General features: G+C 48.9%; 10 protein-coding genes across 10 annotated transcripts; 4 read left to right on the top strand and 6 right to left on the bottom strand.

Moving 5' to 3' along the window:
• The first annotated feature begins 24 nt into the window (after window positions 1-24).
• On the top strand, window positions 25-1,793 carry DEU56DRAFT_60877 (WD40-repeat-containing domain protein). Its single transcript, XM_041347014.1, has 8 exons — window positions 25-168; window positions 219-359; window positions 412-531; window positions 583-606; window positions 667-782; window positions 831-1,099; window positions 1,155-1,505; window positions 1,554-1,793. Exons 1-8 carry the CDS (start codon window positions 100-102, stop codon window positions 1,703-1,705), a joined length of 1,242 nt encoding a protein of 413 aa, XP_041212521.1. The 5' UTR covers window positions 25-99; the 3' UTR covers window positions 1,706-1,793.
• Window positions 1,737-3,053, bottom strand: DEU56DRAFT_909035 (uncharacterized protein; the record flags this gene model as incomplete). The annotated part of the gene is made up of 3 exons (XM_041357062.1): window positions 1,737-2,198; window positions 2,269-2,741; window positions 2,795-3,053. The coding sequence occupies 3 exons, from the start codon at window positions 3,051-3,053 to the stop codon at window positions 1,737-1,739; spliced, it is 1,194 nt and encodes a 397-aa protein (XP_041212520.1).
• A 367-nt stretch (window positions 3,054-3,420) lies between these two features.
• On the bottom strand, window positions 3,421-4,954 carry DEU56DRAFT_978007 (uncharacterized protein; the record flags this gene model as incomplete). Its single annotated transcript, XM_041359670.1, has 3 exons — window positions 4,479-4,954; window positions 3,953-4,425; window positions 3,421-3,867 (listed from the first exon to the last, which is right to left on the bottom strand). Exons 1-3 carry the CDS (start codon window positions 4,735-4,737, stop codon window positions 3,421-3,423), a joined length of 1,179 nt encoding a protein of 392 aa, XP_041212519.1. The 5' UTR covers window positions 4,738-4,954.
• Window positions 4,955-5,795: 841 nt separating this feature from the next.
• On the top strand, window positions 5,796-7,382 carry DEU56DRAFT_752970 (uncharacterized protein; the record flags this gene model as incomplete). The annotated part of the gene is made up of 7 exons (XM_041349671.1): window positions 5,796-5,886; window positions 6,082-6,109; window positions 6,163-6,269; window positions 6,322-6,849; window positions 6,905-7,040; window positions 7,096-7,194; window positions 7,247-7,382. The coding sequence occupies 7 exons, from the start codon at window positions 5,796-5,798 to the stop codon at window positions 7,380-7,382; spliced, it is 1,125 nt and encodes a 374-aa protein (XP_041212518.1).
• Window positions 7,383-7,566: 184 nt separating this feature from the next.
• Window positions 7,567-9,089, bottom strand: DEU56DRAFT_869523 (2-nitropropane dioxygenase; the record flags this gene model as incomplete). Its single annotated transcript, XM_041355564.1, has 10 exons — window positions 7,567-7,645; window positions 7,696-7,718; window positions 7,769-7,800; window positions 7,856-8,136; window positions 8,189-8,375; window positions 8,424-8,448; window positions 8,506-8,524; window positions 8,572-8,711; window positions 8,762-8,964; window positions 9,014-9,089. The coding sequence occupies 10 exons, from the start codon at window positions 9,087-9,089 to the stop codon at window positions 7,567-7,569; spliced, it is 1,065 nt and encodes a 354-aa protein (XP_041212517.1).
• Window positions 9,090-9,363: 274 nt separating this feature from the next.
• DEU56DRAFT_60695 (cytochrome c/c1 heme-lyase) lies at window positions 9,364-10,571 on the top strand. The gene is made up of 3 exons (XM_041347012.1): window positions 9,364-9,955; window positions 10,008-10,430; window positions 10,487-10,571. Exons 1-2 carry the CDS (start codon window positions 9,528-9,530, stop codon window positions 10,246-10,248), a joined length of 669 nt encoding a protein of 222 aa, XP_041212516.1. The 5' UTR covers window positions 9,364-9,527; the 3' UTR covers window positions 10,249-10,430; window positions 10,487-10,571.
• A 2,633-nt stretch (window positions 10,572-13,204) lies between these two features.
• On the bottom strand, window positions 13,205-15,106 carry DEU56DRAFT_60568 (Brix domain-containing protein). Its single transcript, XM_041347010.1, has 4 exons — window positions 14,796-15,106; window positions 14,514-14,744; window positions 13,887-14,454; window positions 13,205-13,828 (listed from the first exon to the last, which is right to left on the bottom strand). The coding sequence occupies exons 1-4, from the start codon at window positions 14,973-14,975 to the stop codon at window positions 13,491-13,493; spliced, it is 1,317 nt and encodes a 438-aa protein (XP_041212515.1). The 5' UTR covers window positions 14,976-15,106; the 3' UTR covers window positions 13,205-13,490.
• DEU56DRAFT_781693 (cAMP dependent protein kinase) lies at window positions 15,060-17,324 on the bottom strand. The gene is made up of 4 exons (XM_041352061.1): window positions 17,012-17,324; window positions 16,529-16,941; window positions 15,681-16,477; window positions 15,060-15,627 (listed from the first exon to the last, which is right to left on the bottom strand). Exons 2-4 carry the CDS (start codon window positions 16,932-16,934, stop codon window positions 15,466-15,468), a joined length of 1,365 nt encoding a protein of 454 aa, XP_041212514.1. The 5' UTR covers window positions 16,935-16,941; window positions 17,012-17,324; the 3' UTR covers window positions 15,060-15,465.
• A 588-nt stretch (window positions 17,325-17,912) lies between these two features.
• Window positions 17,913-19,259, top strand: DEU56DRAFT_869518 (CDK-activating kinase assembly factor MAT1-domain-containing protein; the record flags this gene model as incomplete). Its single annotated transcript, XM_041355563.1, has 5 exons — window positions 17,913-18,086; window positions 18,144-18,232; window positions 18,284-18,436; window positions 18,489-18,562; window positions 18,610-19,259. The coding sequence occupies 5 exons, from the start codon at window positions 17,913-17,915 to the stop codon at window positions 19,257-19,259; spliced, it is 1,140 nt and encodes a 379-aa protein (XP_041212513.1).
• An 821-nt stretch (window positions 19,260-20,080) lies between these two features.
• Window positions 20,081-22,326, bottom strand: DEU56DRAFT_909026 (cytochrome P450; the record flags this gene model as incomplete). The annotated part of the gene is made up of 13 exons (XM_041357061.1): window positions 20,081-20,189; window positions 20,246-20,383; window positions 20,434-20,562; window positions 20,689-20,749; window positions 20,801-20,990; window positions 21,046-21,059; window positions 21,113-21,233; window positions 21,284-21,399; window positions 21,454-21,605; window positions 21,656-21,799; window positions 21,846-21,890; window positions 21,943-22,072; window positions 22,125-22,326. 13 exons carry the CDS (start codon window positions 22,324-22,326, stop codon window positions 20,081-20,083), a joined length of 1,551 nt encoding a protein of 516 aa, XP_041212512.1.
• Between the last annotated feature and the right edge of the window lie 470 nt (window positions 22,327-22,796).

Below are 22,796 nucleotides of genomic sequence, written 5' to 3'. Positions count from 1 at the left end.
CAGCCCAAGGCAAATTTGTTTATTTCAGAAGCCTTTACCAAACAGTAAACAGCGTCATTCGGAAGCAACTTGAATGGCTTGCGTTTACCAATATCGACGATGTCTGACTCAATTACCGCGGATCACTCGTATTTGTTGAGATCAGCAGCTGAACTTGAACTAACAGAAGTTTGTCCCTTCAAATCGCTTTAGCTGTTCGTCGCTCAGATCGATGGCAGGCTCGCAGACAAAAGGCGGAGAGAACGAAATCTCTTGGGTCTCCGATTCAGCTTACCGGCAACGCAATCGACATCCAAATTCGTGGCAACTACGCATGGATTGCTGAGAGTGCGCACGTAGCCAAGAAAATCGATTTAGAGGTACGTTTCAATGATCTCCATCACTCAGCTTAGGAGATCACGCGTGTTGCAGACAGGAAAGACTTTACAGATATACAGAGGTCATCACGCGCCGGTGACCTGTCTCGCCTTTTATGACAGATCCCCGAACTCGGGTGATGAAAAGCTTTTGATAACTGGGTCTTGGGACAAGGTAAGGGATAGTATATACAACCGCTCAAGTGATGCTAACTCCTTCCGCTAGACCATTAAAATATGGGACACTAATGTATGTGCCCAAACACATTTCATGTTCTTGTAGGTACTCAACATAGGCCGTCTCTCGCAGACAAAAGGCGTAATCTCAACGACGGCTGCTCACGATGATTTTGTCAAAACTCTGCTCGTCGTGCCATCTGTGAAGCTCTTGGTCAGCAGTAGCTCCGATAAGATCGTCAAATTCTGGTAAAGACGAACTCATCTCATACTGGCAGTCCTAAAATCTGCACTTAGGGATCTAACCGATGTTCTTGAGAAACCTCCACAGCCTGCCGGGTCAGTATCGGCTCATAGTCGCCCGGTAGAATGCATTGCTGGAATTGCAAATGCTGATGGCTCCGTGACCCTCTTCACCGCTGACACTATGGGAGTATTGAAGGTATGGAAGCTAGAAAGACAGGGCGGGCCGCGGCCTCGGTGGCGAAGCATTCTTCAGGACACTCTCAATCACCATCGAACGCGCATCACCGAAATCATTTATGATGCAGGTTACATCTGGACAGGTAATAACGATCGCTCGCGTTGCTCCATCGTTGCTTAGCTCACTCCCTGCTTCAGCGTCATCGGATGAAACAGTACAAGTAGTACCTTACCCGCCAGGGTCTTCCGACCAGAAACCCATTCCACCCCTCACGCACCCATTGCCTGTGCGAGCGATTCTTCCGCTGGCACTCTCCGATCTTGAAGAGCCGTACATTGTGACTGGATACGGAGACGTCATCCGCCTGTATGATGTCTCGACCCCATCCGAGCCCGAGGTTCTAGGGGAAATCGACGCTCATTGGCACGATGTCACTGCGCTGAGATTATGGATTCACAAAAGTCGCACAGACGATGGAAGAACACGCATCGAGCCGTGGATAATTAGTACCAGTCTGGATGGCACCATTCGCAGATGGCGATTTAGTGGTAAGTCTATATGGTGGGTATTGAGATACATCCAAATAATTTCTGCAGAACTTCATGATTCGACGCCAGACAACCCTGCTGGACAGTCGAAAGCTACAGTTATTGCTCCCACTCCCCAACCTAGTGGCGATGCGAAGGATCAGGTTGAGATCACGGATGAGGAAGAGAGAGAACTCGCAGAACTCATGGAGGAAGACTGAGACACGTACTTGAAGGATAATCGGCAGCCGCCTAAGTAGGCGTTGGGTAATGCTTCTCCCACCCGGGATAAAAGGGGGCCTCGTTCAATGTCTTCTCTTGCCAATCCTTTGGAACCCATCCCTTATCCTCTTGCTCCTTTGCCCATTCTCGTAATGCAGGTATAACCTTGTGCTCGATGGACCATGTTCCTTTATACTCCATGATCGCCTTCTTTCCTTCGAGCAAAACCTTCAAAACCAACTTCGGAATGAATGGCTCATTGCGGAAATCCGTCACTGGCGTGAATAAAGCCTTGAAGTTGAACACGATGGCGCTGGATTTTGGCAGGCGCCGTAAGGTTTGCCAGTCAACTCGTATGTAAATGTCAGAGAGAGGGAGGTCCGGATTCTGATGTTGACGATGACTCCACTCGGGTTCGTCGGTCTGAAGATAGAGAGGCTCCCCGATTTCAAGACCCCAAGAGCCTCGCTGAATGGGCTTGTTACAAGGCATCTTGGAAAAGTATCTGTAAGTCCATTGGGGTGTTCTTTATAAGTGATACCTAACACGTTCACCACATTACTTGCCTGTCCATTGAGAACGCCAGCTTCTCCTTATAATAGGGAACTGGGCCATGAATTTCGTGCAGTGGTTTGCCCATCTTCTGACCTATATTCCAGCCAACTGCTGATGTCGAGACCGCAGCTCGTAGGGTATAGAGCCCAGTCCCAGGGTCTTCCTGGGTAATGAGGAAGTCCTCCGGGACATTCTCGAGCAAGAAAATCAGTGGATGCACCGTTTTAAGGTTAACCGTCGAGCCGAGGATGTGGTTGCGGAACGTCAAAGTCCACTCATCAATCTCAAACTGTTGGGGGTACCTCAGGCAGAGATACTGAACGACCATTTCCATCAGCTCCTTTGAAGCTGCTTGGCTGCCGGGCAGTTCATCTATGACATGTTTGCCATGGAGGGCATAGAGTCGTCGTCGTTGGGCAATACGATCGCGGTAAGTACTCTCCAGCTCTATCCAATAGTCTGGTTCCAAGTTCTTAAGGGCTATGGAAGTCATAGATAAGCCAAGCACATTGAGCGCAACGCAGCGCACATACACATTGTCTGGTGGTATTCCCATCTGAATGGTCGGTATGGGCGAGGACGAGCGTGGGCTATGCTAAAGCCATATACAGGGTTTGGATGAGGAAAGCCTGTTAACTGAGCAAAGTCTGGTAGTCCTCTGCCAGCCACGAAAGCGGCTTTCTGTCGCAGGAACTTCCAAAAGTTGCGTGGGGAAGCACCCTTGCTGTAACACACGGCAGCAAGCCCAGACGCGACAATCACGATCACTACAACGTCTGGTATGCTTATCATGGTGGTGGAAAGCTGGACAAATCTTCTTGAGGTGTTTTGAAGTGGCACATATCAATGCGAAAACATGCTTTACCCATGGTGATAAGACACGAGCAAACCACGAGACCGAATTGAACTGGGCCCATTGCTTATCATGTCTTAAAATGGCAAATACTAATAGGGTTGAGATACATCCAAATAATAGAATTCCAAGATTCGAGCCCAGACAACCCTGCTGGACAGTCGAAAGCTACAGTTATTGCTCCCACTCCCCAACCTAGTGACGATGCGAAGGATCAGGTTGAGATCACGGATGAGGAAGAGAGAGAACTCGCAGAACTCATAGAGGAAGACTGAGACACGTACTTGAAGGATGATCGGCAGCCGCCTAAGTAGGCGCTGGGTAATGCTTCTCCCACCCGGGATAAAAGGGTGCCTCATTCAATGTCTTCTCTTGCCAATCCTTTGGGACCCATCCCTTATCCTCTTGCTCCTTTGCCCATTCTCGTAACGCAGGTATAACCTTGTGCTCGATGAACCACATTCCTTTATACTCCATGATCGCCTTATCTCCTTCTAGCAAAACCTTCAAAACCAACTTTGGAATGAATGGCTCATTGCGGAAATCCGTAACCGGCGTGAATAAAGCCTTGAAGTTGAAAACGATGGCACGGGATTTTGGCAGGCGCCGTAAGGTTTGCCAGTCAACTCGCAAGTGAATGTCAGAGAGAGGGAGGTCCGGATTCTGATATTGACGATGACTCCACTCGGGTTCATCCGTCTGAAGATAGAGAGGCTCTCCGATTTCAAGATCCCAAGACCCTCGCTGAATGGGCTTGTTACAAGGCATATTAGAAAAGTACCTGTAAGTCCATTGGGATGTTCTTTATAAGTGATACCTGACACGTTCACGACATTACTTGCCTGTCCATTGAGAACGCCAACTTCTCCTTATAATAGGGAACTGGGCCATGAATTTCGTGTAGTGGTTTGCCTATCTTCTGACTAATATTCCAGCCCACTGCTGATATCGTGATACCAGCTCGTAGAGCATAGAGTCCAGTCTCAGGGTCTTCCTGGGTAATGTTGAAGTCCTCTGGGACATTCTCGAGCAAGAAAATCAATGGGTGCACCGTTTTAAGGTTAACCGTCGAGCCGAGGATGTGGTTGCGGAACGTCAAAGTCCACTCATCAATCTCAAACTGTTGGGGGTACCTTAGGCAGAGGTACTGAACGACCATTTCCATCAGCTCCTTTGAAGCTGCTTGGCTCCCGGGCAGTTCATCTATGACACGTTTGCCATGGAGGGCATAGAGTCGTCGTCGTTGGGCAATACGATCGCGGTAAGTACTCTCCAGCTCTAACCAGTAGTCTGGTTCCAATTTCTTAAGAGCTATGGAAGTCATAGGTAAGCCAACCACATTGAGCGCAACGCAACGCACATACACATTGTCTGGTGGTATTCCCATCTGAATGGTCGGTATGGGCGAGGACGAGCGTGGGCTATGCTAAAACCGTGTACCGGTTTTGGGTGAGGAACGCCTGTCAACTGAGAAAAGTCTGGTAGTCCTCTGCCAGCCACGAAGGCGGCTTTCTGTCGCAGGAGCTTCCAAAAGTTGCGTGGGGAAGCACCCTTGCTGTAACACACGGTAGCAAGCCCAGACGCGACAACAACAATCACTGCAATGTGCGGTATGGTTATCATGGTGGTGGAAAGCCGGACAAGTCTTCTCGAGGTGATTTGAAGTGGCACATATCAATGTGAATATATACTTTACCTATGCTCCGAGACTCTGGTGACAAGACAGGCCGCCACGAGCAAACCACGAGACCAAATTGTATGGAAAGCCGGAGCACCGTGCTAGCCACGCCGCATCTAAAATTCGTGTCATGGTACGTGTTATGGTAAAAAAACAGTGCACGGTGCTCGGAGGCTTTCCATAAAATCAAACGTTCTTCACTATATTATCGACTTGTCTTAAAATGGCAATAGGGGCCGCGGCAAAGCCCGTCAACTAACCAATTAATATTATTGCAATTGAGCACTCTGTTCAGTACAGTACTGTACTGAGCAACCATCCGCTCATGTCACGGTTGCCGGGCACCGAAGAACAAAATCTGTGCTAAACCGTGCTTTCCGGCAGCAAGGTTGTGGGTCCGACAAACTCTGTCGAGTCACCGTCGTCATATACTGATGGTTCTTCAATGTCAGATCTTTAACTTCGAAAGACACGAGCTAAAAAGATCGTGCCAGATGACTCAGTCACCGCGCGCACAGCGGCTAGTGCACCGGTGAATTCCCACTGGAGGCAATGGACCTTATTTCTCATGCTGCAACAAGGAATTACATATCCGCTCAGGCGAGACGAGGACCGCTGTTGTCTGACCGTGACAGTATAGGTATTCTCTCTTCTACTTCACCGTGGACTGAGTACTGAGGACATGTGCACTACCCCTGAAGATCAGTATTATCTTGTGGCCCTGGTGCAAATAACATGAGGATACTGCGAACGTTTTGATGTCGCGATCGAAGCTATGGCATCTGCGCTTGTTGTTGAGAGTGATATGCTCGTATAGGCTACCCAAGAGCTTACACTGCGGAGTAGATTCGAACATAGCAGTACCATAGTGCACTTAGATGATACTACTCCTTGACCTGATACATAGTAAGTACCTTACGGTATCTCCATTTATGATAATCAGCTGTTACGAGATATAAATCTGTGCTTTGAACATCCACCACCTTCAGCTGTATCTGTCAAAATGCCCTCAGACATCGCCCACGCTCCGTTGATGAAAATAGATCTTCCCTCCCCAGAGGAGTTCAGGAAGAGGAAAGTTGCGCTTGTCTCTGGTTCGTCCTCTCTTCATCTTCGGCTTTCCTTTTGCCTCTACGTTCGAACTTCAAAGTGGTCCAGATGATGAACAGTCTGATCAAACAATCAGGCGATCGTGTCATCGCTTCGCCTGTACTTATGCCCCGGGATCTGGAATTTCACTTGCTGGCGTGACGGTCGTGTTGCACGTATACTGATTTGAAATTGCGTAGGAATAACCGGTCAAGATGGATCGTATCTGTGAGCACATTCCTTGTGCAGCTGGTCGCCACTTATATCCTAACCATACACAGGGCAGAGCTTCTGCTGGAGAAGGGATATGAAGTGCATGGTATAATCCGTCGCTCGTCCAGCTTCAATACTGGTCGTCTAGACTCTCTCTATGCGGATCAGCACGAGCGTACGCGTCCATGTAGGATCCTATGACCTGTATATTGACCATTTCACCCCAGGACCCAACAAGTTCAAGCTGCACTACGGCGATCTCTCCGACAGCACCAACCTAGTCTATGTCCTCGCCCAGGTTCTCCCATCAGAGATCTACAACCTTGGTGCTCAATCGCACGTCAAGGTTTCCTTCGAGATGTCAGAATACACCGCCGATGTCGACGGCCTCGGCACCCTACGCCTCCTCGATGCCATCCGCACCGTCGGCCTCGAAAAGCACACGCGGTTCTATCAGGCTTCAACCTCAGAACTCTATGGAAAGGTCGTCGAGACCCCACAGAGCGAGACCACGCCTTTCTACCCTCGCAGCCCATATGGTGTCGCTAAGCTCTACGCATACTGGATCACGGTGAACTACCGCGAGGCGTACGGCATGTACGCCTGCAACGGAATCCTTTTCAATCATGAGAGCCCGAGACGAGGGAGGACGTTCGTCACGAGGAAAATTTCCAGGGCAGTTGCGGATATTACTGTCGGCAAGCAACACTGCTTGTACCTCGGTAACATCGATGCGCAGAGAGACTGGGGGCATGGTAAGATTCCTTCTGTCGAGTTCCACCGTCTCCAGTTAAATAATGTGTTTAATAGCCAAGGACTACGTCGAGGGCATGTGGCGCATGCTCCAGCAGCCTACGCCCGATGATTTTGTTCTTGCCACAGGCGAGACTCACCCTGTGCGAGAGTTCGTGGAGAAAGCCTTTGGAGTTGTCGGGGTTAAAATAATGTACGCGTTCCGTCCTGACGTGCATCGCATTTAACGTGTCCTTGATTTCACGTAGGTGGCGCAATTCCGGCGTGCAAGAAGAGGGCTATGACGCACAGACCGGACGGGTGGTAGTCAAAGTTGACCCACAGTACTTCCGTCCCGCAGAAGTCGAGTACGTTTTCTTCATCGTGCCTCTTCTATCAAATGCTCATGATTATATGCAGCCTTCTCCTAGGCAACCCTGCCAAAGCCGAGCGTACCCTTGGATGGAAGCGCCAGGTCGACTTCGATTCCCTCGTGACGGAGATGGTGAAAGCTGATTTGAAGGCGACGAAGAGCCTCGTGGAAGACCAGAACTGATGAAAATGCCACGACCGTAAATTGCGGCTGTGCAAACACGTACAATTCAAGGACTATTTCTTGTGGACCGATATCCTAGCATCCTAGCAATCCATTTGTGTTTGAGGTATAAACTGAAGATTCTACAGCGGTATACGCAACTGCGATAAATTACAATAAATCCATATGCCCGTGAGGTCGTCACTCATAACTTCGCTTTGCTTGTCACAAGAGCCGAAGCTGTTTTCAAGCTCGCAGCTGCTGTTGCAACCAGCTCATCGACACTATAGGCAAAGATGTCAGTAGAATCCAGAACGGAAACAGGCCACCTTACATCTCCTTTGCTGGCTTGATATCCTGTTCAAGTTCCATTAGCAAACGCATTTCCAAATGTTCGTTTGACGTACATTGATGGATCCTGCTACCTTACCCATCAACCCTGCGTATGTGAACATGTAAGACCGAGCAAAACAATCCGAGCGAGCCTTCCTTACACATTCGCCCCTCTACAGATCTCTCGGGATGATTCTCTAGTTCGACTTCGTGCGGGACTTGGCCCTGTGCAATGAGCTTTGCAATTTCCCCTTGTCGGGTGGTCTCCCATTCTTCCACATAAGGAGTCTTCCGCACACTCATCGGACGACCGCTGAACACGACGGTACGGACGGTGTCGTCATAACCAGCTGAGATAACTAGTTCCTTGTGTTTGGGAGGAGCACCTGCCTCGATACTAGCTACAAAGCGGGTGCCGACCCAAACACCGGATGCACCGTACCTGGATTGGGAAAATGTCACTAACGAGCGAAGCATGTGTGGGAAGTACTCACGAAAGTGCGGCGGCGAGACCACGGCCATCCGCGATACCTCCGGCAGCAATGACGATGACCGGCTCACCTGTTAAAGGGCTTTTGGCATTCTTGCAAATATCAACAGTGGTGGGTATCAGAATGGAGAATGGAGTTTCGCCGGTGTGGCCACCTCCTTCACCACCTTGTGCGCAGATGATGTCAACACCTAGAAGAATGGTGAGCAAGCGGGACTGGAGCTAAGTGAGCTTCGCACCTCGCTCGAGGGCTTTCTTAGCATGCTAATAAACATCGGTTTAGACACATAAAGGCCATGTTCTCGTTAGGGAGCATATTACCTTTGGGTGACCGATCATGCTGAGATGGATTTAGTCATTGCAACTTCACTTGCGACACACACATACTTCATAACCGGGATTCCAGCAGCGTGAAGCTTATCAACAGCTTCTTTAGGCGGGACACCTATAGCAGAAACGAAAAGTGCAGCTCCACTGTTTATGATGATGTCCAAAAGCACGTTAAGTTGACCGTTTGTGTAATCGTACTAAGGACCTATGTTAGACATGTCTGTCTCTGAACAGAAGAGGCACTTACATTTGTCTTCCGAGCACTTCCGCCCACTTGAGGAAGTAAGAGGTCTACACCAAATGGCGCAGTCTTATCTTCCAGATGACTCTTGAGCTCATCAATGGATCGCTGGAGCATCTTGGGGCTCTGGCGAACTCCGCCAATGACACCAATGCCACCAGCATTAGTCACTGCTGCAGCCAGCTTGGGGCCCGCGGCGACGTTCATGCCTGCAGACATATGAATATCGGTATGAAAACTATAAGACAGTAAAGTCACCTGCAAGCATGACAGGATGATTAATCTTGAAGAGGCGGGTGAGAGGCGTCGAGAACACTGGCTGCGAGGACGGCATGATGAAGTGGCAAGACAAGATGAAGTGGCAAAACAAGATGAAGTGGCAAAACAAGAAGAAGCGGATGGGAACCAAAGAGCTTCCACATTTGAGTAAAGTTGCACCCAAACCGCTAGTACTGCGGTAGTACACGGGAACACACTCTCCGGCTCAGAATTGCCGTAAACCCAGGCGCGAAGTAGTATTTACTGTCATTCTAATCACGTGCGAGATACCAGCGTGGTAGCGTGACGCGGCTGTGACGGGCCACCGAAATAAGCCCAAGGTTGATACGGCCAAGGTTACATGCTCAAGCGCTCATTCCTTCGCAAGGCCATGCATGTAGCTAGCATAAGCCAACGGATTTTTTCTCGCTGTCTAGTATTTGTGACAGTGCCGCCGCGTCAATTTCATTCGACCATAGCTTGATGACTCAGCAAGGCTATCTTTACTTCCGCCATGGCAGACAAGTGTCCAGTCGACCACGGCAGTCATTCTTCAGACGAGTCCTGTCCTGTCGACCACAAATCTCGTACAACGTGGTCCTCTATCTTGCCAGGGAGCAGCTCTGCGCACCCAGTCAACGCATCTTCGCTCTCGACTGAACGGGAGGTCTCTTCGATACCCCGAACAGACAATGGTAATTGGGTATACCCGTCAGAGGCTCAATTTTTTGCTGCCATGGCGCGCAAAAACCATAACCCGCATGCTCCAGATATGAAGACTATCATTCCTATTCATAATGCTGTAAATGAACGCGCTTGGTCGGAGCTAATGAAATGGGAATCTGGGAGAGGTGGTGAAAAGTGTGGAGGAGTGAAACTTGTAAACTTCAAGGGCAGACCTAATGACCTGACCCCAAAAGCTCGACTCATGACCTTGCTCGGGTATGTGATTCAGCCACAGTTCACGCAAAGCACGCTGATTTTCGTTTTGTAGGTACTCTGCTCCTTTCGATCGTCACGACTGGGTGGTCGAACGATGCGGAACCCGAATTAGATACGTGATCGACTTCTATACTGGACGGGGCGCAGGACCGTCATCGTCAAATAATGTCTCTTTTTATCTCGATGTTCGGCCTGCCTTAGACAACTGGGAAGGGGTGAAAATGAGAGCTGAGAACATTTGGCAGGACTGGTTTGGAAGTGTTCACAGTAGCAGCACCCCATCTCAGTCATGAGTATTATCCATAGACGCATATTTAATCCCCTACTTGCATGGTTTTACTAATTGTGAATACATATAGGACTTATACCTATGGTATCATGATGTGGAACGGCGGGCTGATCACGACCATTATCGATCCAGCTTCCTCTTGACGAAGTACCAAGCCTAATCTAAATCAAGCCCACCTTGTCTTTGGTACGTAGTCTAATCCTATCATGTTGGCGGGGGGATACTTAGGATGTTCATCGCAGTGCCCCGAACTTATATAGGGTTGATTTCTGAACACGTGACTAACGCGTCGCGATCGGCTTTGTTGATAATGATAATGTGCATTGGCGTACAAATAAGGTTCAAACTGGGAGTATAAGTATTGCGTGTTTGTCGCTGCAATATCCCTCAGTCAGTCCCGCCATTACCGTCATCAGCATATCTTCACGACCCACCCCTTCATTTACTCGCCATTATGATCTCTACTTCTACCATGACTCGCGCCGCGCGTGTTGTTATGCAAGGCTATCTTACAGCCTCGTTTTTCAAAGAAATCGTCATCGACCACACTATTCAGGTCGTGTCCGAATCAGAGGAGGTCTCCGTTAGCCTGGTCACATTCACTGTCTGCTTCTCGACAGGCGTCCTTCTTCAAGCCTCCGCTAAAGCTGCTCGACAATTTCTCAGCGACGATTTCCAACGCGTCCCTGCTCCCAAGGACTATACCGCTGGGCTCAACGCACCTTTTGCTGGAGGCAACATTTCGGACGCTATCTCGACAACCAAGGCTTTCGGAACACCAGCTCGGCCATCCTCGTCGTGTGCAGTGTTTGAATCAACCGAACCCACCTTTGAGGCTCCCACCAAAGGCTTATCGACGACTGATTCTGACACGACGCTCATAGCCCACGATGAGGAGTTAGCTATCTCAGACGTCGAGTCGCTTGCTGACGAAAGCACTTTCTACGAGGTATGAAGCAGCGTGATTTTTCTGACTTCCATCTGCTAATGCTTGGGTCTATAGGACGACTGCCAGGCTACAGCGCACTGCCTTGCAGACGATGAACCGGACCACACTTTGCACGTCGGATACGACCCACAATCTATCGACAATCTAATCAGAAGATTTTCAGCTATTTCTCTCGACGATGTACCCGCTCATTTATCAGCGATTTCTCTCGACAATGTATCTCTTCATTTATCATCCACCTCTCTCGACGATGTATCTTCTCATTTATCTACTCTTTCCCTCGACAATGTACCCACGAACTTATCAGCCATTTCTCTCGACAATGTATCCTCCGATTTATCCATTTCTTCTCTCGACGATGTACCGTCTCATTTATCAACTCTTTCCCCGGACGATGTGTCCTATCATTTATCCATTCCTTCTCTCGACGACGTGTCTCCTCTCCTCGACAATGTATCTCCTTCTCTCGACAATGTACCTTCTCAATTTTCTCTCGATAATGTACCCTCCCAACTTTCAACTATTGGACGACATCACACTCTACAAGACCACGCTATCGACATCCTACCTGATTCATCTCAGCCTCCGAAGCTTCGGCCAACCATACCTGTAATTCTTCCTCTTGACGGTTCCCCTCAGTCATCGATTTGTCAGCCCCAATGCACTCTAGTGCACGACCACTCTATCGACAATCTAATCAGAAAAATAGCAGCTCTTTCCCTTGATGAGGTCCCTTCTCAATTATCGACACTTCGCCCGCATCACGCTCTACACGACCACGCTATCGACGCTCTACCCAATAACACAAAAGCTCTTGCCCTCGACGACAACCACGCTATCGACGCTGTACTGCCAACATCAGAAGCTCTTACTCTCGACGACGACCACGCTATCGACAACACAGAAGCTCTTACTCTCGACGACAATCACGCTTTCGACGCTCTACTGCAACAATTAGAATATCTTTCTCTCGACGACAACCACGCTATCGACAACACAGAAGCTCTTACTCCCGACGACAATCACGCTTTCGACGCTCTACTGCAAAAATCAGAAGCTCTTACCCCCGACGACGACCACGCTATCGACACGCTGCCTGATAACACAGAAGCTCTGACTCTCGACAACAAGCACGCTATCAATGCTCTACTGCAAAAACCAGACGCTCTTACTACCCTTCACGACGACACTATCGACGATTTACTTCAAAAGATGGAAGCGCTTACTCTCGACGATAACCCCCATTATACTCTCATTCCTCGACACTTACTCCGCATTGCATCTTACGCGACGATAGCCGTTCTTGATCCTCGAAATTTCAACTACGACTCACCCTACACGACGATGCTATCAACGCCATACTTCGACATGTGGAACCTCGTATTCTCGACGGTAGTCCCTCGCAGTCGTCAAAACTTCGACTACTAGCACATTATCGACATCCTACTAGCCGCTAAACTCCACACGACGTCCACGAATGGTAAGTAGCCCACCCATATACTCTCACTCCCCTTACTAATGTTTCGCTGTTAGAGTCCCCTACGACCAAACGTGTCAGACATCGTCGCATCCAACACGTCTTCGGTATCAGAGGTCCCCTACGACCAATCCGATGACGCCTACTAATGGCCTCCCTCGCTGTCCCCTACGACATGGAGTCATTATCCACGAGGTCGAAGGCCCCCGCACATACTACGCACCCAACCTTTCGCAAGTCTTCGATGAGTCAAAGGTCCCCTACGACCAAATCTCGACGACGCGCCAAACGACAAAGCGGCCTCCTCCACTGTCTACCGCGACCTGGAAGTCGAAGGCCACCGCCACTGTCTCAAAGTCCCGCATATAGTCCGCCTAGTTGACCAACTTGGTCCCTTCGGATTTCCTTCACTATCCATCAATTACCCATACTACACAGTTCTTTTGATTTGTTTTCTCCTTCATTGGTACGATCATGGACTGTACATTTAGTTTATTTACGGATACATTTCTGCAATTTATGTTTATTTCATTGATATGTTTTATTCCCCTCCATTCATTTTCGTTTATTGAGCCTGTACGCGCAGTGAATACAATCTTCTTGCATATCCTCTGAAAGCAAGACACTCTTGAGGCTTAGAACATTCAACCATTACCAAGGTAGTAGCTATCGCATCGCCAGATTGCTCTGCTGCGAGCGGAAGAGGTGATTCCCCTGATTCTTCTAGGAAATGCCGCTCTCCAAGCTTACATTGTATTCTCCCACTCGTAGTTTTTAAGCGTGAATACATTCCGACACGACGAGAAACCTGTTTCACAGTTCATCGTTTCCCTCGTATTCGAACTTTCTTGGTAGGTGGTCGCACTTCGGGTTCATCATCACTTTCCTCTTCATCGCTCCCTGGTGCTTCACTGTGCTCGTCGTCGCTGCCACCCACTTCACTTATCTCCTCGTCTTCATCCCATTCATCATCGCCAGATTCGCCAGCCTCAGAGGCTTCCTCATCAGAATTCTTTTGATTCTTCCGCGACACTTGTTCTTTTTCTGCTTTCTTCCGTTGCACGTTGCTTTCTTGTTCCTCCCGTCTCTGCTTTCGCAATCTCTCCTTGGCAACATGAGAAGCCTTGAGTGCAGCGGCTTCGGCCTTTGATTTTTTGACTGTGTGATAAAAAGATCAGTTTACCTTGCATCGCGATATGCTTGATATGCAACGCACCAAATTCATGATACAGCACAGCACCTTCCCTCCCTGGAACGCCTTCAGAAATTTTGATCAGCCGCAGCTCCATCCTCGGGCCAACTTCACTTAGTCGGACAGCCTTCTTTTGCCCCTTCTTGTTATTCCGACCAACATAATCATCCGCCAATGACACCGGCTCCCCGTCATCACCAGCAGCACTCGAAGCTGATGATGCCGCAGACTCATACCCGTCGATCCCTGGGCTAGGCTCCCCTCTTTTCCTAAGCAAGAAGTCCGCAACATCCTTCTCGTTTCCAAGGTCCAAGAACCCACTGGAGGAGTTGGCTGATGTTTTTTTGGGGGCGCCTTCGAGTACGCGTCGGACGCGCTTTGAGACGCCGTATGGTTTTACGGTGATGACATAGTGTCGGAAGTCGACGGTTCCTCTGTCGGGGTTGTATGCTATCAAGACGATCCGACGGCAGTTGGAAAGTGACATCGAGTTGGGGGATAATGGAGGGAAAAGAGATTGGAAGGATTTCATGAGCAGTGGGAGATGTGGGGGCGTTTCTGGCGAGGGTGGGGGGAACGAAGAGAGGACGACCTGGAAAGATAATCATGGTTGGATAAGACAGATGACCGAAGTCACGATATATCACTTACCAATGGGGCAGTGAGATACTCCATCCCCATGCTTCGTGAGGATCGAGAAGTTTTTAAGATATCTTTCATCAAGCTGTATCGTTCCACGCGGAAGCTAAGAGAAGGTCCCGCGGGAAGTCGAATTATGCGCAGTGACGGTGCGACGTCTGTGACAGTAAGAGCGAGCAAATGCGTGACCCCCAGCGTAGGAGCCATAATCAGGTAATCTTTTAATTTGTTACGGTTACGTTCCTGCATTCAGATGCTCAAAGGCGTTTGAAACACAAGATTGATCAAACTCACCTTCAGACGGCTCGCCGTATTTGGTTCCATAACTTTTCGTAGATCACGAACGAGCTGGGTGACAGAAGTACCTACTTGTCCATGTTTTATGATGAAGGACTTGGGTGCACCGTCGTTTGCGTGCTGTGCGGTTGCCCCTGCGCCCTTCAAATGTGTGCGATTTTTGCGTCTGCGAGCCATTGGTGATTTTAGGAAATTTACTTTCAGCAGAAGTCGCAAACTAAAGGCGGATGTTTGGTTCTCTTTGCCGACGTCTTTAGGATTCAACAAGCCTAAACAACCAGGCCAGACAATTTGTCAGAATCTGTCAGAATGAAACAGGTTTTTGTTTATTCGAACTCTGATTACATTGAATAAACACAGCCAATCATATCTACAGGTGAGAGTTCAAGATCAAATAAATAGTTTCAAGACGTTCGGTTGTTCAATACAAACACGACAGGAATGATACAGCATATGGCAGGATCAAAGCTACATACGAGACGGATCGCAGAACGACAAAACAGAGGGTATCGGTTGGGTGGCTCACCGATGATATCCTATGCAAGGGTAACTAAGGACACAGAAAGAGGCTGTGAAAGAGAGGAGAAATCAGGTGAGACAACGGAGAAATGTTTATGCTATAGATCAGCCTGAAAATCGAGCTGGGATAAATAATCTGGATCTCGGATTAGAATTCAAGAAATTGGTACGTTATAGGGTCAAAGCGTCGATGGAGAGGAGTAGGGGCTTCTTCCATGACGAGCCCGGGCATGTCTTCGAGGGTTGGGTGAGGAAGATTCAAGAAATGACGAGTGTCATCCAGTGACGTCGTGTGTGGGATGATCGGTGCCTTTGATCGGTGAGAGGTAAAAATTAAAATTGGATGTAGCTAATAATGCTCACCTTGATCTCGCATCGTTCCAACGCTTCCCAATCAACGCCTCGGAACCAAGGATGATGGAGAATGTCTTGTGGTCCACCTATCATATTACCAAGACGTTTACTTCGGTCAGGATGTAAGAACGCTCTGATAAGCTCTTTAGAGAGCCGATCCATGGTGCGTGGCCAGTGAATATTGCCCCGTAGAATTTTCTCGTAGATACCATAAGCGGTCTCATCAAAGAATGGTGGGTAGCCGACCAGCATCTCGTAGCACAAGACACCACATGCCCACCAATCCGCGGCCTTTCCGTGACCGTCTGACTGGATGATTTCTGGGGCAAGGTACTCAGGCGTACCACAAAGAGTCCAAGTACGGTCGTCGACAATCTTCGCAAATCCAAAGTCGGTGAGTCGTAGATAGCCTCGAGAGTCCAGGAGTAGATTTTCGGGCTTGAGATCACGATATATGATGTTAAAGGAGTGTAAATACTGGAGGGCGAGGATAATGTTAGCGAGATAGAACCGGGTGACGTCGGGAGTGAAACGGCCCGCCCGTCGGAGATGGGTGAACAGTTCACCACCAGGAACATAAGACATCAACATGTAAATGTTGAGACTGTCTTGAAATGTTGCAAATAGGTCCACTACGAATGGATGGCGCACACGTGAAAGAATGTAGCGCTCTGCGTTGACGTGTTCAACCTGCCGGAGGCGCACAATCTCGGTTTTGCGCAACACTTTCATTGCAAAAATATTTTGAGACCCTGAAGTTGCTGTCTTGAGGCGGACTAGGAACACTCTCCCAAAAGTACCGGTACCTGCAAATGACAATAAGGGAATGTTGATCTTGGGAAGACGCAGTCACAAACCGAGAGCGCCTTTGACCTCGAGATCGAGCAGCCTAAGCACACCCCGCCTCTCTACATGAACTGCTTCATCCTCTAACAACCTCGCAGGTGGTCTTGCGGGTGACCTAGGTTGTGGAGCTAAGACAGGAACCTGTGGCTGCTGCCACATTGGAGTAGAAGTGCTGCCGGTAAAGGAAGGGCGTTGAACTTGATCTGGGGGATAATTTGTGGGTGCTTGTTTATCCAGAGCCATCGCATTTGCGGTATCATCTTCGTTGTGACCTGGAGAGATGGGAGGGGTGATAGGCCCTTGGCCAATCATGGCCGCTGATTCACGGAAAAATCTGGGATCAACAGAGATGCCAGCTGCAACACCTGGGGCGACGGATGAAGTCGAATGGGATGATTGCGTTACAGAATTGTGCATCCTTTCACTGGAGCAAGATATGAAGGGATACATGTTAAGGTGTGTTAATAGAGGAGGACGGAAACAAAACGACGGACCCAAAAACAAAAAGACTAATGGTTTCTCTTCCACCCTGCCGGGGGTGTAATCGCAAAAGTTTGGTGGAGAATCAATACAAGGATATGATAAATGAATGTTGAGAGGAGGGCAAGCTCTGAAGGAGGTAAAAGGTGTACAGATAGGCCCTGTGTATTACTGGTAAAGCAGGGACTGGATGAGAAGAGAAAGGAAGGATGATGGCCTGGGCGTGAGTGCGGGTTCTAAGTAGGGTACGACGGTTGCTGAGACAGAAGTTCACAGAACTCGAATATCTTGACAAGCGTTGCCCCGGCGGTTGCCCCGTGACGTGTAACTGAGCGAGCGTTCGGCTTCATTCTGTTTTATATTACTTTTAGCCTTTTTGGGTCCTCGATCCAGTGCAGGCGCTTGGCTCAGCTCTAACGTTCAGCGCGACCGTTGACTGAACGAAACAACGTCTGCTCAACGTTTGACATTCCTAGACAACACCGTAGGTCTGACCGATGAACGCAAGCGTTCTATAATTCTTATTTCAGTGAGTACCGTGCAGTGCCGCGTCAGCGCTTGGGGTAGAGCCCTGACCATAATGAACAAACGTCTTCCCATAGATTTGTGGCTGCCTTGGCCCTTACTAGGGCCAAGGTGACTCCAACAGGCGAGCCTTTTGAATTCTATGCAGGGATGTCAACTTGATCTAATGGAAGAGGAAATACCCAACTATACAATTGTACTTTATGCGTCTCTATCTAGGTAGATACTGCATAGTAGCATGACTGACTGTGGTCGTCTGGGAGGAAGTACTAGTAGACTTAGTAGTTGTACTGGGACCCCTGTGTATAAAATGAAATGCACGTGTCAAACCTTGACGTGCAGCACTTTGTACTGAAACACCCTCCAGCCAAGTGGCACAACATTGACAACATGTCAAATCGCGCGAACGTAGGTGGCTGGTTGAAGGGAAAGACCATTCGGAAAGGCGGCATAACATCCAACGCACACACCGCTCGCTCCAGCACACCTCAAGTTCAGAGCACATCCTCGACCCTTTTCAGCGGGGGCGTTAAAGATGCATCTGGCCGAACCACCGAATACTTCGTGCGTCGTGGTCTCTATCCGTCGACCTCACTCACTAACATGCTATGGAATCAATAGTCTATGGACGACCAATGCCCTGTGTGCAAGTCTGATCGGTACTTGAATCCCAAACTTCGTCTTCTGGTCAGCTCTTGTTACCATAAAATGTGTGCATCCCGGTCCGCATAAAAACACAAGCTGATGCCAATATTTTGTAGGTGCGAGTCGTGCATTGACCGCTTGTTCACTTTAGGACCCGCCCCATGTCCTATCTGCCAAAAGGTCCTACGAAAGCTTGCATTCACTCCCCAGACTTTTGAGGACCTTACTGTGGAAAAAGAAATCGCCGTGCGCAGACGAATAGCCAAGGAGTGAGTAATCATATATTTGTATCAAGGACTGAACGTCATTACGAACGGCCAGATTCAACAAACGACGCGAAGACTTCTTCGACCTTCACGCCTACAACGATTATCTTGAAGAAGTGGAAGATATCAGTGAGTGCCTTATGTTCGACGGTGTACACCGCGCTTATGCTATCAAGCTTTCAACCTTATCAACGACGTCGACATTCCCCAAACTGAAGCTCGGATACTCGCTCATCGGCAAGAAAACGCAGCACTTATAGAACTCAACCTTCACCGCGAAGAACAATACGCACAAGCATTGAAGGAACAAGAAGAGCTAGAACGCCAGGAGAAAGAACAACGTACACTCGAGCTGCGAAGAGAACAGGAGATAGAGCGCGAGGAACGAGAAACAGCCCAACGCGAGATCATTGATCGCCTCGAGACCAGCACTAAGAGTGCTGCCAAGGTAATCGCCAAATCTCGCGCAGAAGCCATGAAGAGATCTTCCGCTCGCTCTACTACCACCACGGTTCTAAGGAGCAATGCCCAGCTCCTGCGTGCACGAGCTGCTCAAAGTACTGTCGTTCCCGATCCGCCACACGTCCCCCTGCAGGACGATTGGTATGCTTACGAGGATCTCTATACGCTCAGGGATCAGTACGATGATATGTACAGTGACGCAGTGAGAAAGGATCGTGAAGGAATTATGAGAGCGGGAGGGTACAGGGTCGAGGAAGCTTGGGACAGAGCCCTCAGATGCGCTGTCGCTGGGTTGGATTTACCACCACTATCAGGACTGAACACATCGCCTGGATTGACTGACGTCGTTATGGCATCCGCCTGAATCTCCGTTCCGCATTGATGTATCAGGTCAGCTATGACAATTCTAACACTGCGTCTCAGATAGACACCTCGTCACTCCTTGTCCCTGCACCGCTCTCCTCATATATCTACCCGTCTACTGCACCCCTTATCGAGCCCGCCTAGTCCCGTAGCAAAGAAAACTACAGAACAATACCTCGAAAATGTAGGCGATGCACTCCACATGAATCAGGATCCTACAACAACCACGTCAATGAAATGCAGCGCAGCACCGTGCGAGCTAAGTCCCTTCGGGAGAATCATGAAGTCAGGCAGCATCATTTCTTTTTCATCCGGCAATGGCTCGGTGAAAAATGTTAACGAATCCAAGCTATCCTGTTCGACGCAGCATCAAGGTCTATATTTATGGAGCGATCATCATCACAAGAATCGTGGCCTTCAACTGCTCTAGTTCTCTTCCCCTTATCGCTGAAGTCGATTGCTTTGTAGTTCCAGCCAGGGAGGGATGACTCTGAGAGTTTCAAGTCACGGCGTGAGTCCATCCGTTTTCTGATGGCCTTGTCGAAGGCCCAGTGAATGACTTAGAAGTGATAGCGCATTTCAGCGCCTCTAGATATGCCGGTCTTACTCAACTCTCCGCGGTGTGCATTGTTGTGCTCCCCCACAAACGTCAACTTCAATTTGTCGAGTTCATCCTTTTGATGGGAATCACGAATTAAACGAGACTGACACAGGAATGCATGCAATTTGAATGTGTATACATATGCCAAGTGAACGGGGCTACTGGGTATAGATACCCTATTATACCACCACGATCACGTTTGCTCTGCTACAGTACTTTAATTACGCGATGATGTCGACGGACGGATCTAAGCCAGTCAAGCGCGCCAGTGTCTTCACGGACGCATCGGCGAATCGCGGGACAATGCGGCAGGGAAATTCCTCTGGATGACTAAAATCAAAAGAGATCAGCAGACTACTCTCGGGGACAGACATGATTCTACAAACATAGCGACCCCTGTGGAAAACTTTGGAACGACCGGGATTTCCATGCCGTGTTCATCAAGAGCCTTGTGGACCGAGAAAGCAGCCAGGAAGCTTGAGATCACGATCCAGAGTGATGCGTCCGCGACATGCCGTCCCACACTGACCGGCGGCTTTCAGCGAAGGGTGAAGGAGCACAAATATATGCTCACCAGATGCGGCGACCCCAGCCAAAGCCTAAAGGCATCGTATCTCCGGTAAGGGACCCATCATCATGGAGAAATCTTTCGGGCTTGAATTCATCAGGACTAGGGTACTTCGTTTCATCATGTGTCATCGCCCTAAATCATTGGTCATTTTGGGAAGATTCGGTATAAAGGTATTGCAGGCTTTCCATGCGTTTGTAAATATAACAACCCCTGACAATCTCGGTCATTAGTGACCTTCGGTAGAGATTAATATGGTACCAACCTTTGGGGATGAAATAACCTTTGTAGATATCACTAGTCGTTGTTGCGTTCGGGGCGCCTTGGTACATCATCAGAACAAGGCGTAAAAAGTGTGTTATGGTGGACAAACCAAACGGAAACACAGGGTGCCACCTGAGTGTTTCACGCAAGATAGCTTCTACGTAAGGCAACGCTGGCCTATCGTCGAAATCGGGGAGTCTATCTTTGCCAACGACTCGATCAATCTCCGCGTGCGCTTTGGCTTGTGCCTCTGGGTGGAGTACCATAGCAAGAAGGAATACAAGCAACGTGGAAGTAGTCTGAGCCGATGGAAAAGCGTTTACCATGGCAAACACAAAGAAAAGCAATACATACCGTTTCAACCCCCCCTGAAAATAAAGAAAAATGAACATCGATGGGAGAATTTCTGCAGCTTGGGTACCTGCAAATGCAATGACAGCAGCCTCCTTGATTGCAGTTGTAGTGTCTACGCCATCCTTTTCAGAAAGCTTCATCCTGTTCAAACTCTTGGTCACAAAGCATGGAGCCACGTCGCCGGTAGACTGTATGCGGTTCGTAAGTTCGTTGTACCTCTATGGATGGCGAGATTTACCATCCTCTCTTTGACACGTTGAAAGGGTATCTCCTTTACATCATGGCCTGCGTCGAGACACTGCACTGATGCTCGCTTGAATGTCGCACCAGGAAACCAGCAGGGTATCTTCAAAACTGGAACGATCATTAATATGTAATGACAGCCATCATTGGCACACGCGGACATACGGAAAGGGAACGTTTCCATTATCGCAGTAGCACCTGGTGTCAAAGCTGCGGTTATCACATCCAAATACCTTTGCATGACGTGGACGATGGGGTCATCCTTGGCTTTTGGTTCATAATCATACACAATAGACATTATGAATGAAGCAGAGAACCTGATGAAAATCAGCCTGAGCAGAAACCAGAACATACTGTTGCAACCGACATTCGAACATGGCTTAGATAATTTCCAGGGTCTTGTAGAAAACTGAACAACATTTTGTGGGCGCAACGGATTTGCACGGCGTGATAAGTGGGTGTCTCGGTTTGACGAAATGCCTGATGAAAAATGCGTCGGTGTAGGCGCCACCTGCCGGACATCAGGCACACCAACAAAGCATACGACAATATCTTACCTGTCTCCATGTGGCATGAGCCCTGCGTTGAAGTCCGAAGCAAAGCTGACAACACCCTGGTAATCAATGCGTAGCAATACTCAAAGATGTAACTTACGATTCGTAAACAATGGATTGGGGTTTATCCGAATATATAGCGGAGCGCCTCTCAAAGAGGTCTTTGGCAACCTCCTCAGAGTTTATCACAATGACAGGTTTGTTGAGCAGACGAGCATATACGATATCACCTAGAGAAAGCATGAGTCGATTACGAACAGATCTCCGTTAAGATGTCCCAACCATATGTGGATCTCCAGGCATTGAAAGTGAGCCAAGGCTGAGCAGTGTCAAGACTGAGAACATTTCCCACTATCGGAAGGGGGGTTGGACCAGGCGGCAGGGGAGGACGAGAACGATCGAGCCAATATTTTCGGCAACAGCTTAAAACAGCTACCGCCCATGCTAATGTGGCCAAGTAAAGTCCAGGTCCGTCGTCGAACATCGTTAGATGGATCTGCTTGTCTAATATGTACTTCAACCTAGGAAGACGGTGCGTTGAAGTCTAGGTCTAGTATATACCACAAGAGTTGTGGGTACCCTGTTATCACTCGGTCAAATCCTGAGAAAACAAGGAACGGACATCCAACGGACGTCCTCAAATAATTCACAAGGAAAGGACTCACACTGGCATGCTTCCCTTCTGCTCACATCCCTCCTTTCTCGCGTGGATCCCTCCCTTCTCGCATTCCTCCCGTCTCGCCCCCCTCCCTTCTCGCCTCCCCCCCTTCTCGCGCCCCTCCCTTCTTGCGTCCCTCCGTTCTTAAGCTTAGACACCGAGCCTCTGGATATACGAGCTTATATACTGTTAGATAAATTTGTTTCTACATGTGACGCATTGTAGTCCATTCACGTGGAGCCACTGCCCCAAATTTGGGTATTACATAAGTGAACAGAGCAGACTAACATTGCGAA

The sequence above is a fragment of the Suillus clintonianus genome (assembly GCF_016758775.1).
Source record: "Suillus clintonianus strain FC179 chromosome Unknown DEU56scaffold_11, whole genome shotgun sequence".
In the NCBI taxonomy this organism is placed as follows: Eukaryota; Fungi; Basidiomycota; class Agaricomycetes; order Boletales; family Suillaceae; genus Suillus; species Suillus clintonianus.
This window is presented reverse-complemented; position numbering and strand designations above follow the sequence as displayed.

Bases quoted from the DNA above. Each gene is read 5' to 3' on its own strand.
- DEU56DRAFT_60877 (XM_041347014.1), top strand. From the start codon at position 100: ATGTCTGACTCAATTACCGCGGATCACTCGTATTTGTTGAGATCAGCA. The intron at 607-666 runs GTATGTGCCCAA...CGTCTCTCGCAG, and splicing joins TTAAAATATGGGACACTAAT to ACAAAAGGCGTAATCTCAAC. The intron at 1,506-1,553 runs GTAAGTCTATAT...TAATTTCTGCAG, and splicing joins TCGCAGATGGCGATTTAGTG to AACTTCATGATTCGACGCCA.
- DEU56DRAFT_781693 (XM_041352061.1), bottom strand. From the start codon at position 16,934: ATGCACAATTCTGTAACGCAATCATCCCATTCGACTTCATCCGTCGCC. The intron at 16,478-16,528 runs GTTTGTGACTGC...TGTCATTTGCAG, and splicing joins CGAGGTCAAAGGCGCTCTCG to GTACCGGTACTTTTGGGAGA. The intron at 15,628-15,680 runs GTGAGCATTATT...CACCGATCAAAG, and splicing joins TGGAACGATGCGAGATCAAG to GCACCGATCATCCCACACAC.
- DEU56DRAFT_60695 (XM_041347012.1), top strand. From the start codon at position 9,528: ATGGCAGACAAGTGTCCAGTCGACCACGGCAGTCATTCTTCAGACGAG. The intron at 9,956-10,007 runs GTATGTGATTCA...TTCGTTTTGTAG, and splicing joins CGACTCATGACCTTGCTCGG to GTACTCTGCTCCTTTCGATC.
- DEU56DRAFT_60568 (XM_041347010.1), bottom strand. From the start codon at position 14,975: ATGGCTCGCAGACGCAAAAATCGCACACATTTGAAGGGCGCAGGGGCA. The intron at 14,455-14,513 runs GTAAGTGATATA...TTATCTTTCCAG, and splicing joins AGTATCTCACTGCCCCATTG to GTCGTCCTCTCTTCGTTCCC. The intron at 13,829-13,886 runs GTGCGTTGCATA...TTTATCACACAG, and splicing joins TGTGCTGTATCATGAATTTG to TCAAAAAATCAAAGGCCGAA.